Source organism: Manis pentadactyla, chromosome 1 (assembly GCF_030020395.1).
Source record: "Manis pentadactyla isolate mManPen7 chromosome 1, mManPen7.hap1, whole genome shotgun sequence".
In the NCBI taxonomy this organism is placed as follows: Eukaryota; Metazoa; Chordata; class Mammalia; order Pholidota; family Manidae; genus Manis; species Manis pentadactyla.
In genome coordinates this window covers 92,979,610-92,994,333 of record NC_080019.1, presented here as the reverse complement: position 1 = coordinate 92,994,333, position 14,724 = coordinate 92,979,610, and the positions used below count along the sequence as shown (strand labels likewise).

At 32.6% G+C, this 14,724-nt stretch overlaps 1 protein-coding gene across 3 annotated transcripts in view; it reads left to right on the top strand.

Annotated features, from left to right (window-relative positions):
- The window catches only part of IFT80 (intraflagellar transport 80), a 143,077-nt gene that overhangs the window by 98,343 nt on the left and 30,010 nt on the right, over nt 1-14,724 (top strand). For all 3 annotated transcript variants that reach the window (XM_057499677.1, XM_057499684.1, XM_057499681.1), the window contains 3 exons: nt 4,288-4,406; nt 7,966-8,040; nt 10,658-10,821. In XM_057499677.1, coding sequence (XP_057355660.1) covers nt 4,288-4,406; nt 7,966-8,040; nt 10,658-10,821 — 358 coding nt within the window. The remainder of the gene's footprint in view (nt 1-4,287; nt 4,407-7,965; nt 8,041-10,657; nt 10,822-14,724) is intronic.

Below are 14,724 nucleotides of genomic sequence, written 5' to 3'. Positions count from 1 at the left end.
GACCTAAAAAATCCTAGGATTTAAAGAGAGACCACCTCCAGTCATGGCCTGCTCAGTTCAAGGGGGCCCAGTCACCTAAGTGTTGTGTCACCTAGAGTTGTGCAGTACACAACCTGCAGCTTATGTCTGTGGCCTTGTGACAAAGGCCAGCCTTTTCACTGAAAACACTTTTCACATTTTGTTCTAAATAAACATTGATTCCTGCCTATGTAAACCTGGTTGAGGTCAATGTCGATCCTCTAGCCTTTTCAAGTAGAGTTGTTTTTCTTCTTTATGTCTAATATTGCTGGGTCTGGAGGTTGGGTAGGTCTCTCTTCCTTACCCCTCACTGAGGATTCCAGACCACAATAATTTCTTCTTCCTAAGGAACTTCAGCTCCTTTGAAGTGCCTGCTATCCAACTATCCCTCTTTTTGCAGGCATTTCTCCCACTCGTTGAAGAGTGAAGCAAATGCATCAGTGTCTTTTTCTTTACTACTGGTCCTGGCATAACTCTGTTTTATTAAGACTTTAAAATATCTAAAAGATAAGAACTACTTTTATTTTAACATAACCAAAGAAATATTTCACATTCCTCCAGTTGTCTCCTAAATGTCTTTCTACAGTTACAGGTCCATTTCTCTGATTATTTTTTAAGTATATATTTTTATAGTTGGTTTGTATCAGTAAACAAAGCCCCACACTGCATTTAGTTAACCTATCCCTTCAGTTTTTAAAAATCTGAAACACTTCTTCCTCCTTATTTATTTGTTTGTTTGGTTGATTAAAAAGCCAGGTCGTTTGTTCTATTGAATTTCCCTCATTTTCCTGTTTGCATCTCTGGGGTATGATTATATTTAACATGTTCATCTAGCCCCTGTATTTCCTGTAGACTGAACTAGACTCAGAAGTATTAAGAATACCCTGTAGGTGATGCAGTGCACTTCCTGTTGCATCACACGAGAGACATAGATCTGCTTGTCTTTCTTTTGGTGATATTAAGATTGTATGTTAAGGTGTTGTAAGTCTGATTCATCTGTCATATAGTTTCCCATTAGGTTTTACCTTAATATTTTTAGCAGCCATTGTTGATATTGCTCTACAACCAAGTTTCATTAGAGTTTGCAAAATGGTTATCTTGTAATTCTATCTTTCCCTCTGCATTTACTAGCTAAGATTCTTCTACAGAAGACTTGCTTCCATTTGGTTACCTGATGTGAAACAAATTCTGAATTATTTTTCTTTATAAGTCTTCAAATAATGCGTTGACATCCTAGTATGCCCAGTGAGCTTGTTGTTGTTATTGTTTATGCTGTCATTATAAACTTGCAGATTTTAGCATTTTTGATGTATTTCAATCTGTTGCAGTCACTATTCTCTTTAATGCTCAGATTGTTCCATCTTTGGCTTCCTATGGTCATTTGAGATGATTTTAATAGTTTGCTTGCATTCCTGAGAAGATGCTAGAGGCTCCTCTTACTCATCTCCTGTTCCAGGCTTGGAATCAGCCATTTTTCCAAGAATGCAGTATTCCTATTGGAGAGCAATGTAATTTAGAGACCATGATCCAGGTGCTAGGTGTGCTCATTGCTACTGGTTTGATTATTACTTATAGATAAAATGTATTGTTTTTTTTGATAGATGATACACAATCTTACATTGGTTTCAAGTATACCACACAGTGGCTCGACAGTTACCTGCATTATTAAATCCTCCCTCAACTAGTACAGTTACTATTTGTCAACATAGACAGAATCAAAATGTATTTGTTTTTGATAGATAAAAATATATAATGAGTGTATGGTGAGGTTCCAAATTTAAATTTAAGATTACCAAGTTTTACTCTTGATTTTTTTATTTGTGGCTCTTTTCTTTTAAAAGAGAATTTTTGTTCCTAAAGACATTAATGGTGATATATATATATATAAAATAATATCAGTATTATTCTAATACTATGTTACTTGTTTTTTAAAAATGTAAATAAATCTCTGTATCATCATATCCTTCCCTTTATTGGATAAAAGATATCATACTATACACACTGTTTTGCAGCTTGCATTTTTTACTTTAGAATCCTGGAGGTCACTCCATAGATCTCCCCCATTCCTTTTTATGGCTGTATAGTATTAGATAGATGGATGGATAGATAGATAGATAGATAGATAGATAGATAGATAGATAGATAGATAGATAGATAGATATGAATATACCATAGTTTATTCAACCTATCCTCTATTGATACATATTTGGGTTCTCAGTTTTGCTCTTAACAATAGTGCTATATGTAATAATAGCTTTGTGTGTATGTTATTGCATACTTTTGCTTGTTTATCTTTGGGAATGAATTCTAGAATGAATGTACATAAATTACATTTATGTAATTTTGCTGTCTCATGTCATGATGATAATCGTTTGGTGTGGATGGGAGGTAGGGAGCAAATAATAAAAATATAGTATGCCTAATAGGTACATAAGTACTTTAAAGAAGTACTTATAAGAAGTTTGACTTTATCTTCCTATTTTTATTTCCATACCCATTCATTTTTTTTAAATTAAAGTATCATTGATATGCAATATGAAGGTTTCACATGAACATCATTGTAGTTTGAACAATCACCCACATTATCAAGTCCTCATTCTCCCATTGCAGTCACTGTCTATCAGCATAGTAAGATGCTATAGAGTCATTACTTGTCTTTTCTGTGCTGTACTGCCTTCCCCATGACCTACCTATATTGTGATTGCTAATTAGAGTGCCCTTAATCCCCTTTTCCCTCCCTCCCCACCTACCCTCCCCAATCCCTTCCCTTTGGTAACCACTAGTCTCTTCTCGGAGTTGGTGAGTCTGCTGCTGTTTTATTCCTTCAGTTTGGCTTTCTTGTTATACTCCACAAATGAGTAAAATCATGTGGTACTTTTCTTTCCTGCCTGGCGTATTTCACTGAGCATAATACCCTCTAATTCCATCCATGTTGTTGCAAACAGTAGGATTTGTTTTCTTTTCATGGCTGAATAGTATTCTGTTGCATATATATACCACATCTTCTTTATCCATTCATCTACTAATGAACACTTAGGTTGCTTACATATTTTGGCTATTGTAAATAGTGCTGCAATAAACATTGGGGTGCATATATATATGTCGTTTTGAATCAGGGATCTTATTTTCTTCAGATAAATTCCTAGGAGTGGAATTACTGGGTCGAATGGTATTTCTATTTTAAGTTTTTTGAGGGACCTCCATATTACTTTCCACAACATACCCATTCATTCTTAATACTAGCCATCACAGTATACTTAGAAAACAACATTTTAGGGGAATTTTAAGAAATACTAACTTCTCAGTACAATTAATCTTTTATTTTTTTACCTGTTACTATAATGTCTAATTCATTCTGGTATTGACTAGAGATTAGATAAATGTTAACTTGCCAAATATTTTTCTTAATTTATTGCAGATTGTTCATAAGCTTCAAAATTTTTGGCTGAAGTGATTATGTAATATCTTCCTATGTTGACAGATAGTAACTGCACTAGTTGGGGTGAGGATTTAAGAATGTGGGTAACTGTTGAACTACTCTGTTGTATACTGGAAACCAATATAAGATTGTATATCAACTATACTTCAAGAAAACATTTTTTTTGGCTTATACTGCCAAATGTTAAAATCCTTGCAAACTTTATTCTAAGCTTTTATAACAGTTTTGATTATCATAAGCATATCTCCACTTATTACTTGGGACTTAGCTTTCTTACACATTAGCTCTATATTCTTACATATGGAAATACCTTCTCTGTGCTGCTTGGCTTTTTTACTATGCAGTTGGCTTTTTACTAATACCTCCTACTCTACTTTTGATTTTTAAATTTACTATATCTTTTTCTATGGAACTTAAGTTTTAAAGTAAAACCTAACCCGAAAAAGAGATATTCTTACTATTTTGGGCAGAAATCATATAGTCTCTTTCCAACTCCTGTATGCATTACTCCTTTGACTATATGTTAATGTTATAGCATTTTTCACCTTATTGCTACATTGCTCCATCAGTCAGATTGTGTTTTGAGTTTGAAATCTCTAAAGGTCTTTTTCTGCTTATTTCTAAGAAGTTTTCTGTGTCTGTACTTTTTTTGGTTGATTTTTATACCTAACTACGTCATCTCATGCTTAGTTCCTAGTGAATTCTTTTTTTTATATAATTAGGTAATCAATAGTGCATTGAATTTGTTTTCAAAGTCTTGCTAACTTATCTAATTAAAGGTTTGATATATTTTAATGTTGTTTGTTGGTATGTCATTTTTCCTTGTTTAGGTTCGTAACGTTCTTAATGATGCAGTGGACTTACTGGAATTCCGTGATAGAGTCATTAAAGCATCTTTGAACTATGCACACTTAGTTGTTTCAACATCTCTTCAATGTTATGTGTTCTCGTAAGCATCTTGCATTTCTTAAAAATCCAGAGTTCTGTCTGTGATGAATTTATTTTCAGGCGTTCACATCAACCAATATGGTTGGTTTTAAATTAGAAAATACCTTCTCTGAGATACTGTTTACTCTTACTTTACTACTAACAGTGCTAAGGAATTTAGTATAATTTTATTTCAAAGCCCAGAGAAGATTAAGAGCAGCTGATAAATAATGGGATAAGGAACTACCAAACCCCTGGACAAAGGGACAGCCAGCAGCCTGACAGGCTGAAAGATATTCAGTAAGGACACAAGAAGGTATTTGGCTTGGTGTCAAAGAAAATATATTCAGTATACTTTGTATTAAAAAGCAGGGAATGATTCAATATATCCAAGAAACTTGCATCTAAGACTTGAAAAAAACATACTTGGTATTTTTAAAAGCGTAACTCTGTGTGCTGATAAAGGTTGAACTGGCCTTCTGGAAGCAAACAAACCTGATTTGCAGTGTTTACCAATATCTATGATGTAAATAGTTCTACCATGGCTAATTTCAAGCTGCCATTGAGATGTCACTGAGAGCAGAATTGAGAAGAGATGCACAGTAGCAAACCATTATATAGCATTGTCACTATAGAGATAAATAGATTTAAATAATCTCAAGTACATAGATAATAGTTAAAATGTAATAAAATAATCTGAAAGTGATGTTTTAAGTATTTATCCTTGTTTTGAATATAATTTACTTAATTATAAGTTTATATAATTTAAATTTAAATAATAGCTTATTTAAGAGTTGGCTTGCAAAATTCCTGAAAATATAACAGTTGGTATATGGTGGCTCTAACATGACACCACTTGATTTCTCAACTATCCAGAAAACTCAGATAACCATTATGACACTTTTAAGACTTGTGAATAGTAAAGAATTCTCAAAATTTGTGCTTGTATTTATGTTATTATATGGTTATAGTGTAATTATTCAATGTAAAATTGAGGATAGAGACTGTCTGTGTCTTATTCACTAGTGTATACCCAGTACTAGCAAAGCGCTCAACATGTAGTAGGTATTTAATAAATAAATAAATATTTTTGGATGAATAAATGAATTGAACACCAAGTGTAATGTTGTCTTGGTATCCAAAGCCTCATAACATAACACAAAGATATCCAATTTAATTAACAATAGTAATTGCTGCAACTTTATGTTACGAATTATCACTCAGTTATCAAATCTGCTACTAATCAGAATTTAGGATAATAGCCAAGACTGGAGTGATGAAAGGGGAGAAGCAAAAGAGAGAGGAGATAAAGAAACAATAAGGTCAATTTTGTGTGACTAAGCAGGTCAATTTTTCCTTACATGAAAGAGAAGGAGCAACAGTAAGACTTTGGGAAAAGTCAAGGAAGATACCAAGTAACCAGCTGAGAAATAAGGAAGGGATTATAGAATGTGACAAAATCTCACAATCACTAAGTGCATATGGGTATTTGAATAATCAATTTTCATGGGGTTGAAGAAAATAGAGATGATCTCTTCAATTTACGGTTTGTTTAAAGAAAGATAGGGCTCTTAACTAAATGAAGGATTTACTCTACTGGTTTTAGTGGCAAGGACATAATATTTGAACCTGTAGGATTAGTATCATTATATGCTACTTGTATTAGAAAGGTTGCTTTTTAATATATTTACCAAAAGGTTAGCAGCTATTACGTAAATTTTTTTGTCACTTTGCTCATACCAGTAAATATGTGGCAAAATAGAAGATTGCATTTCTTCTTTTCTGATTTAAACTTGCCTCCCCTCTCTTGTTGTCAAGCCATTTATATAATACGAAATACTTCTTCAAGTGAAGTACCAGGGAGCAGTAGTAGGAATGAGGTAGTGCTGAGAGCTATCATCACCAAAATAAATTTTATTAAATTAAAAAACCTACTAGTCTGTTAGATAATAACAACTGTTATTTATTGAGCACTATTATACTGTCTCTTATATTCATGATATAATTTACCCTGTGTGTTGAGTATTATTATTATTCCTGTTTCATAGGAAGAAGAAACAAGATACACAGAATAATTAAGTAACTTTCCTTGGGTCAAGTTGCTTAACTTCTTTCCTAAAGGAAGAGCTGGAATTTGAATTCAAATTCTTGATAACTGTTGCCCCTTTTTCAATAATAAAAATATAATTTAAAAAACAAACATGCAAACAGTATGCTAGTTTATATGAAAAGTTCAAGAAAAAGAAAATGATATATTAACATTCTACGTTAAATTTTCATTTGATTTTTCAAATAGTTGTATAGAAAATACTCTTTTTCTATTCAACATTGTGGTTTATGGCATGTGTATATAACTTAGTTGTTAGAAACCTCAGATATTTTGTAAGGGTACATTAAAAAAAATCTCAGAATCACAATTATTAGCTCCTGACAAAGAATGAAGGTTAAGTCTAATGACTGCGTAAAGGAAGCATGCTGTTACATTTTTTCTAAAGTACAAAAGTTCATTTCTTTTTATCGTACTTGTGAGTGGGTATTACTTACTAATTATTAGCAATATATTCATTGTTTTGCTTTACGCATGCATTTACTTACTGAAATAGGTATGAAACTGCATTAGCCAAGAATACTTTCCCACTAGTGTGCCTACTTACTGCAACCTCCCCTTCCTCCTGTCTTCTGGATCTGAATATGAAATTTAATCTGATTTAAAGATTGATCCTATGAAAGTGATTGAGAAAAACTGAGAATATATGGGAGTCATAAAACATTTTAAACTGTGAAACAACTTCATTTGGAGATGGATTTTTCAGTTTTTAAGTGTTCTCTCCACTCATCCCTATCTTTGAGTCATATTACACTATAAAAACCAAAGGAATTATTTGTTCATTTATTCATCCATTTATTCAATAAGTATGGTGATAGCTTACATTTATGTAATATTTTACAGTTTACAGATATCTTCATTCTGGCCAACAATAACTTTGGGAGACCTGTAGGGAAAATAATCATGTTCATCATGTTATTTTTATTATAGCTTCTGTTTGTTCAGTATCTGCTTTATGACAGACAGTTAGCTAGACAGTTTAGGTAAGTCGTCATTATCTCCATTTACAAATAAATTGATTCTTAGGAGGTTAATATTATTAAGATTATATGGCGGACAGAGTAGTGAGGCCAGATTTCTAATCCTGATCTGTCTAGCCAAACCTATACTCTTTTCTCTATGCCAAGCAGCTACTATTTTTCAGATGAGAAACATTAGATGACTTGCTCAAATCACAGAGCTAATAAATAATAGAACTTGAACTTAGGATTCCTCAATTCACATATTGTAATACCTAGAATAGGCAGTTATTGGTTGTTTACTATATATAATGCTGGGGACAGAGTCTGATTTCTAGTTGGATATAGACATGTAACTAAATAATTCGAGAACAGTGGGCCAAGTGCTATAATAGAAATATATATTAAGTTACTGTGAAACTGAGACACTATATTTGAAATGAGTACCTGTCTGCTTATTAAGAAGTATTTGATATTTTACATGTTAATAAATATCCATTTGATTTGTCTTTTAGTACGAAGAACTGGAACACACCACTTATATTCGATCTCAAAGAAGGAACTGTTAGTTTAATTCTGCAGGCAGAAAGGTAATTTGTTTATCATGTTCTGCTCTTAGGTTTAGGGTTAAAATAGTAAAGCACTCTTTAAAGCATGTCACTTTACAGAATTGGGCATCAGCTAGCCACTTGGAATCAAGCTGTTTCTACTACTAATTTTAAAAGACAAAAGTAAGAGAATAAATTCTTAGATAAGTGGTTCTGAAACTTTTTGGTCTCAGAATTCCTTTGCATTCTTAAAAAATTTTTGGGGATTCTCTGTGCGTTATATATATCAATGTTTACTGTACTAGAAATTAAAATTGTGAAATTTAAAAGGTATTAAGTTATTGATTGATGAGAATAAAATTATTTCAAGTAAACATTGTAGACATCAGTGACATGAGAGAATGAGATTGAAACAGGCAAATTGGTATAAAGTAGTTCTGACCTTCATGGTCCCCTTTCTTCTATTCTGCTCTGTTTGTTTTTAAGTATTGGTTGAAACTTGCTGATTTTATGAGCCACTACTAGGCTGTGACCTGAAGGTTGAAAAAGAATATTCTCTACCAAGACCTTTAGTGTATACAGGACTAAGAAACTCCAGGCTAGTTATCTAATATAGGAGTAGCTATTACTCAGGAACCCAAACTTTTGCATGAAAACTGTCAATCAGTTTGTCAAGTACAGTGATACCCTACTGAATCAGAGGTCAGACTTACAATCCAATAAAACCTGGAATAAAGCATGAAAATATAATCAACAAATACCTAAAATAGCTACCCATGAAATCTTTGCACTAAAATCGTGTACTTTATTCTCATCCCTTTACTCACCACCTTGGCAACTCTTAATAGTGTTTTTATCAGGTTTTTTAGCCCACAGCCTTTTATAAGTAGCAAACCAGAAGAGAAATGCTGGTGGGCTATTAGAGGCTGGCACAATGACAAGAAGAAAATTGACTGCCTGGCTAGAGAGCATAGAGAAAACTAAAAGCACAGAACTGTGTAGCTGAATAGCATTACTCTGATGCACCAACAGGTTCTCCTGAGTATCAAAGCTATCAGTTAAACACTTCCTGAAGAGTATGATCATCATATTGATCACCTTGAATGATCAAGAAAATAATTGTGTCAAAATTTGTATAATCTGTTTAATGAAGTTGAAATATATGATTTACTTATTTAGTTATATCATAAATTTTTAAAATAAAAAAGACATTTACCACTTAAAATGTAAGATGTCAGCTATCTAAAAAATATTTCTGAAAATTTTTAACACTTCCAAATAAATTTATTTATTTCTATATTATTTATAAACATTTTTATTGAATATGCTCTTAGTAAAAGCATATGTTAAAGACATAAATGACTGGGCGATTAAGAACAGTTTACTTGTTTCCTATTGCTGGCCTTATTTGTATGTCTAGAAATGTTTGCTCCTTGAAACATGTTCTTTACTCATAAGGAGGTTAAAAGCTACTGAGACTAAGAAAGGATATACATGAATTTGATGTGTTACTTTGTCAACATTAGCAAATATTGTTTTCCTAATGTGGAAGGAAGGGCCAGACCCTTCAATTAAAAAAACCGCACACTAATACTCAACTCTTAATTTGAGTACATATATTTGGTATTCATTATATACTAACTTTTCATTGGTTTTGGTGTTTATTTCCTATCTGTTCCAATGCAAGAAAGAACAAATAGCAATTCCTGAATTATGAAATAGTTCTGAATAAAGGTTATTAAAATTAGTAAGGTGGACATACAGATGTGTATTCACTCAAGACTGTCTTTAAAACAGGGAATAATTTAAAGTAAATGTTCATCAGGAATGAGTTAATTAAGTTATGGTATATCCATACTTTGCTATAAGTTATCTCTATGAAGGTAGAATTGCAAGAGATTTTTTGCTTTCTCTGCATGATTTGAATTATCTTTTGCAATATTCATAAATTTTCAAAGGAAAAAAATAACAGCCATAAAATATTTACATTTTGCCTAAATAAAAAATTAACTACATAGAACCCTCTTCCCGGAATATAGCTGTCAACATAGCAAATAGACCCAAGTCCCTGCTACAAAAAATAATGTGTTTTTGGATATGAATACATTTACTGATAGTTACCATACTACTTGAAAGTCAAAACATCTTATATCTTAATAAATGCTGGCCCTGATGTTAATTTTTAGTCATTTTCACTGTTTTAGACTTTTTCCAGTACTTAGTCTTTAATTATCTTTTGCGTAATCTTTGTGAAATATGTATTAATACTGTTTCATGAAACAAATAGCAGCTAGCATTAAAATCACCATATTGTAAGTTATAAGATTTTCTTATAGCCTTTGTATAGAGGTGCTTCTTTAAGAAAGGAAGGGAATTGCAAAAATAATATGAAAGGAGTTGAAATTTTAGTATCTAGAGTGGTGATTATGGACATTTTCATTTTCTCTTACCTCTATCAAAAAACAAACCTAGGAAACAAACTAAATCAATGTTGACTTCTCAGGTTGTTTTTATATTTCACTTTTTATATGTTTACGTACTTACTATTTTAATTGTAAGATTTAGATTTTTCCAAAAGATCAAACATCCTCCAGTATAAAATGGAAATATAATAAACTCCTATTAGAGAGTATATTTTTATTATTTTTTTTTCTTTTAGACATTTTCTTCTTGTAGATGGTGGTGGTATCTATTTATATTCTTATGAAGGGCGCTTCATTTCTTCTCCAAAATTTCCTGGAATGAGAACAGATATTCTGAATGCACAGGCTGTGTCTCTAAGTAATGATACGATAGCAATAAAAGACAAAGCAGATGAAAAAAGTAAGTATGTTTTTGTAATTTTCCATATCACATTTCCATGAAATTTGTTGACATTGTGAAATTTTCATAAATTAACTTTCATTTTCTCATCTACTAACATGTGACCCTTATATGAGAAAATTCATAGTTTCTTAATTTGTTCTAAGCATGAACAAAAATTGTTATATTACATACCCAATTGATGGAACAAATAGATATTGTCACAACATCAAAGCTTAGTGGTAAGGAGTATTAAATCTTTATATATTCAGTAGCTGTTGGTAGAAAGTTTGAATTCAGAATTGTTGATTTTAAAAATGTATGTTAATTTTTAGGTTTATTGATTTTTTAATATCCCCTTTTTCTTCATTTGGTAACATAGTAAATATTGTGCTTCACTGTTTATCACTATTTATCTGGCTTATATATATATTTCAGTAAGTACATTTATATTTACATTTTTTAAATGAAGTAGAAAAGTTATGAATAAGTTTTCATATAAAAAAATCTGGACCACATAGTATTTATAAATAAATATAAGTATATCAGATGTTTTGGAATTCCGTAGTATCGTGAAGCCATTTTATTAAAGCCTTGCTGTATCACAACAACATTTATTCAACAAATATTATCAAGTACTTACCATGCGCCAAATACTTTTCTAGAAGTTGAGGACACAGTAGTGAATAAGACAGACAAATAAACAGATATAGTCAGCTAATGATACGTGCTGTGAAGAAAATTAATGCAGGGTTAGGGAATAGAGAATTCTGGAGGTAGGGAAGGAGAATGACTATAGGACAAGCATGTACAAGGGCATTTAAAAGGAACTGCCAGAAGGCTATGGGCTATGTCAGCATGAGTGAGTTAGAGAGTGGTGGAGGACAGGAATAGTTAAGCAGGAGCCAGGTCATGTGAAGACTTGGCTATGGTAAGATGTCAGCATGAGAGAAAGAGAGGAGGCAAGCATATGATACTAGGTTTCCAACCTGGATGAATAAGATGGAACTTGGGGAAGGAGGAAGTTTAGAGGACATCCACAAACCAAGAGTTCTGTTTTGGTCATGGTAAGTTTAAATGCTTCTTGGACATCCCAGCAGGGATGGAGAGTAAACTAGGATAAACAAGTCCAGGAGAGAACTGGGGACTAGAGATATAAATTTAGGAGTCAGTGGTGTACAGTTGGTGCCATGGCACTAAAGAAGTGTTAATAGACAGAGGACCCAATATTGAGCCTGTCAATATTTAGAGATGGGTAAGAGGAGGAGCTGCCAGTGAGGTAGAGTGGGAGTGAGTTATCCCTAAAACCTAGTGGAAAAATATTAAATAAGTGTTTTTCTCTGTTACTGCATACTGTTAAATGTTTTTCGTTACTGTGACTTTATTTAAAAAAAAGAAATCTGACTTGACTGTAAATTTTGTTAGTTCAGCCATGGAAGACCTAACTCAGGAGCTAGAAAACTGTCCCACTTTTTAATCTTCAGTACTTTCAGATAGCATCACCTCTCATAGTAGTAGGAAATATAATTCTCCTAAATAGAGCCACTCTCTTTCTTCATTGCCTTAGGCTCTCTCTGAGAAAAGACATTTGGTAATTGTTTTGTTTTTAAAAGACTTCCTTTGTGGCTAAAGAAGAGGAAAAGAGAATGAAATAAAATCGATTTAAGATGTGTCATTGTTAATAACAATAATTTGGAAATCATATATTTGTCTTCAATAAATTTGAAAATCCCAGTGTGCACTATGTGTTGTCTATACTTTTCTTAATCAACACCACATAGTTGAAGCTATAATAAAATACGTGTGTTTCCAACTGAATACTCCTTACTCTCAATTTTTCTATAGTTAATTCACAGCTGAAACATTTTTTATCATTCTTTCATCCTTAGATAATTCATAAAATTTTAGAGCTAGAAAGAATTATGAACATTTTCAGAAATATGAATTTATCTGCCTATAAAGTATCTGTTTTATGTTCATAAATTTTGATTGTTCAATAAGATAATCATGTAATTCCATTTTGCTGTAAACAAAATCAAAAAGACTCAAAATTATTATTGTAAAACCGACAAAATGAGAAGGGAGATATTTTCCTTATGTTTCTTTTTAAAAAAACTAGTATTTGTTGATGTCTAAATAGAGGTTTATGCTAAAAATAGGCAACAGTTGAAGTACCTGGAATCTTTAACTTGTATAATTTCCCTTCAGGGAGCTATCCACATGTGAAACCAGTGGTTCCTTCCTGATTTAGAAGCTCCTCCTTAGGCAGGGTTCTTGTACCAAGCACGGTACTCTTTATTATAGTAGGAGCTCAATAAATCAATGTTAAATGGATTTGAATAACCCTTTGAGTAATAGATCAAATAGTAAAGTACTACTTTTGACTTCCTTCTTCTACCCATCCACCTTGTACAGACACACTGTGTTAGTGTGGGTAATTGTGCAAAATAAATGTCTGAGTATGGGGTGACATTTTGCAGAGTGCAGTGAAGTTGGCAGTTACTTATGTTTAGAAGCAACTCTTTCAGGCCCCAGCTCCTTAGTTGTTTTTCTGCCAGTTTCTGTTGCATAATAATCCAGGTCCAGCCTCTCATAGATCAGAGCCACTTACAATTGTGGGAAGTAGACAAGTTCATACCTACAGTTCCTTATAATATGTGCAGTCAACAAAAAGATAGAAGACTTTTATTTAAAAAAAAAAAAGTTATTCGTTTGTATATCTATAAAAATAACTGGGTTTAGCCAAGCCCAAAACATTTAAGTGGAAGCCAAATTTTTCTAATTCTTGTTTCCATACTTAATTTAAAAGTCTTTTACAGTATTTTTCTTTTTCATTTTTCAGTAAAATTGGCAATTTTAGGACATAACTTACTGTGATGAAATGATTTCCTCTGTAAATACAGCTAGTGATCTGAAGCTAAGGATGTTACATCCTGAGGTTTACTAACAGCTAATAATCAATATAGTAAAAGTGTGATCCTCTAGAATTTAATATCGTGTTGTTTTAGCATGATATTTTAGCATTTTTATGATCTGTATAAGTTGTCAGTTTTTTTTGCTGACTACTCATGCCACTTTGGTCTTATCATGCTATTTCTGTCCTTTAATACGTGTGATCTATGTGTGTGTTCAGTCATAAAATTACTCCATTTGGGATGAATCTTGGGCTGGAGTAGTTTGGGAATTAAAGAGAATCACTAAAACACTCAAACAATCTCTCCACCTCCCCACCCAATACCTCTTTTTAAAAGAGAAAAGAACAGCTACCAATACTGTTGTCATGTCTGAAACTAGAAGCCTTTGGTGAAACAGAAGGGAGCAGAGGCAGCATTTGTTCCTGGCTTCCTCAATACATTACCTCCTATTACTTTTCCAACATGACCTACTTCAGGGCACTTTTCTTCAGAGAAAGGTGTGGGGTTGGAAATAGAGAACTTTGAATGATCATTCCTTAGGTAGTGATTGATGTCATGAAAATAGATGAAATCAAGGAAAGTATATAAGTGTGAAAAGGTGACCTACAACAAAAACCTTGGGAACAAGGATCATCAGATAAAGAAAAACTAGAAAAAGAGAATGAGGAATGGTTCAAAATAGGAGAGAATCAGGAGAAAACAGTTTTATACGTTGCCCACATGAAAGTTTCAAGAAAGAGGATGGCCAAGAGCATCCAATGCTGCCAGGAGATCAAGACGAAAAGTAGACTCTTGAAGACAAAAAATAGACTCTTTAATATGTCAGCATAGGGGTCATTGGTATTCACACAACAGCCTTTGCATCAGTGTAGTGATGTTGAGCAGCAAATTGTAATAGTTTGAAGAGTGAGTAGGAGTTGTAAAAGCTGAAATGACTGTTGTTTCAAGAAGCCTAGCATTAAAGAGATGAGGGATTAATAGGATTACAGGCATACCTTGGAGATACTGC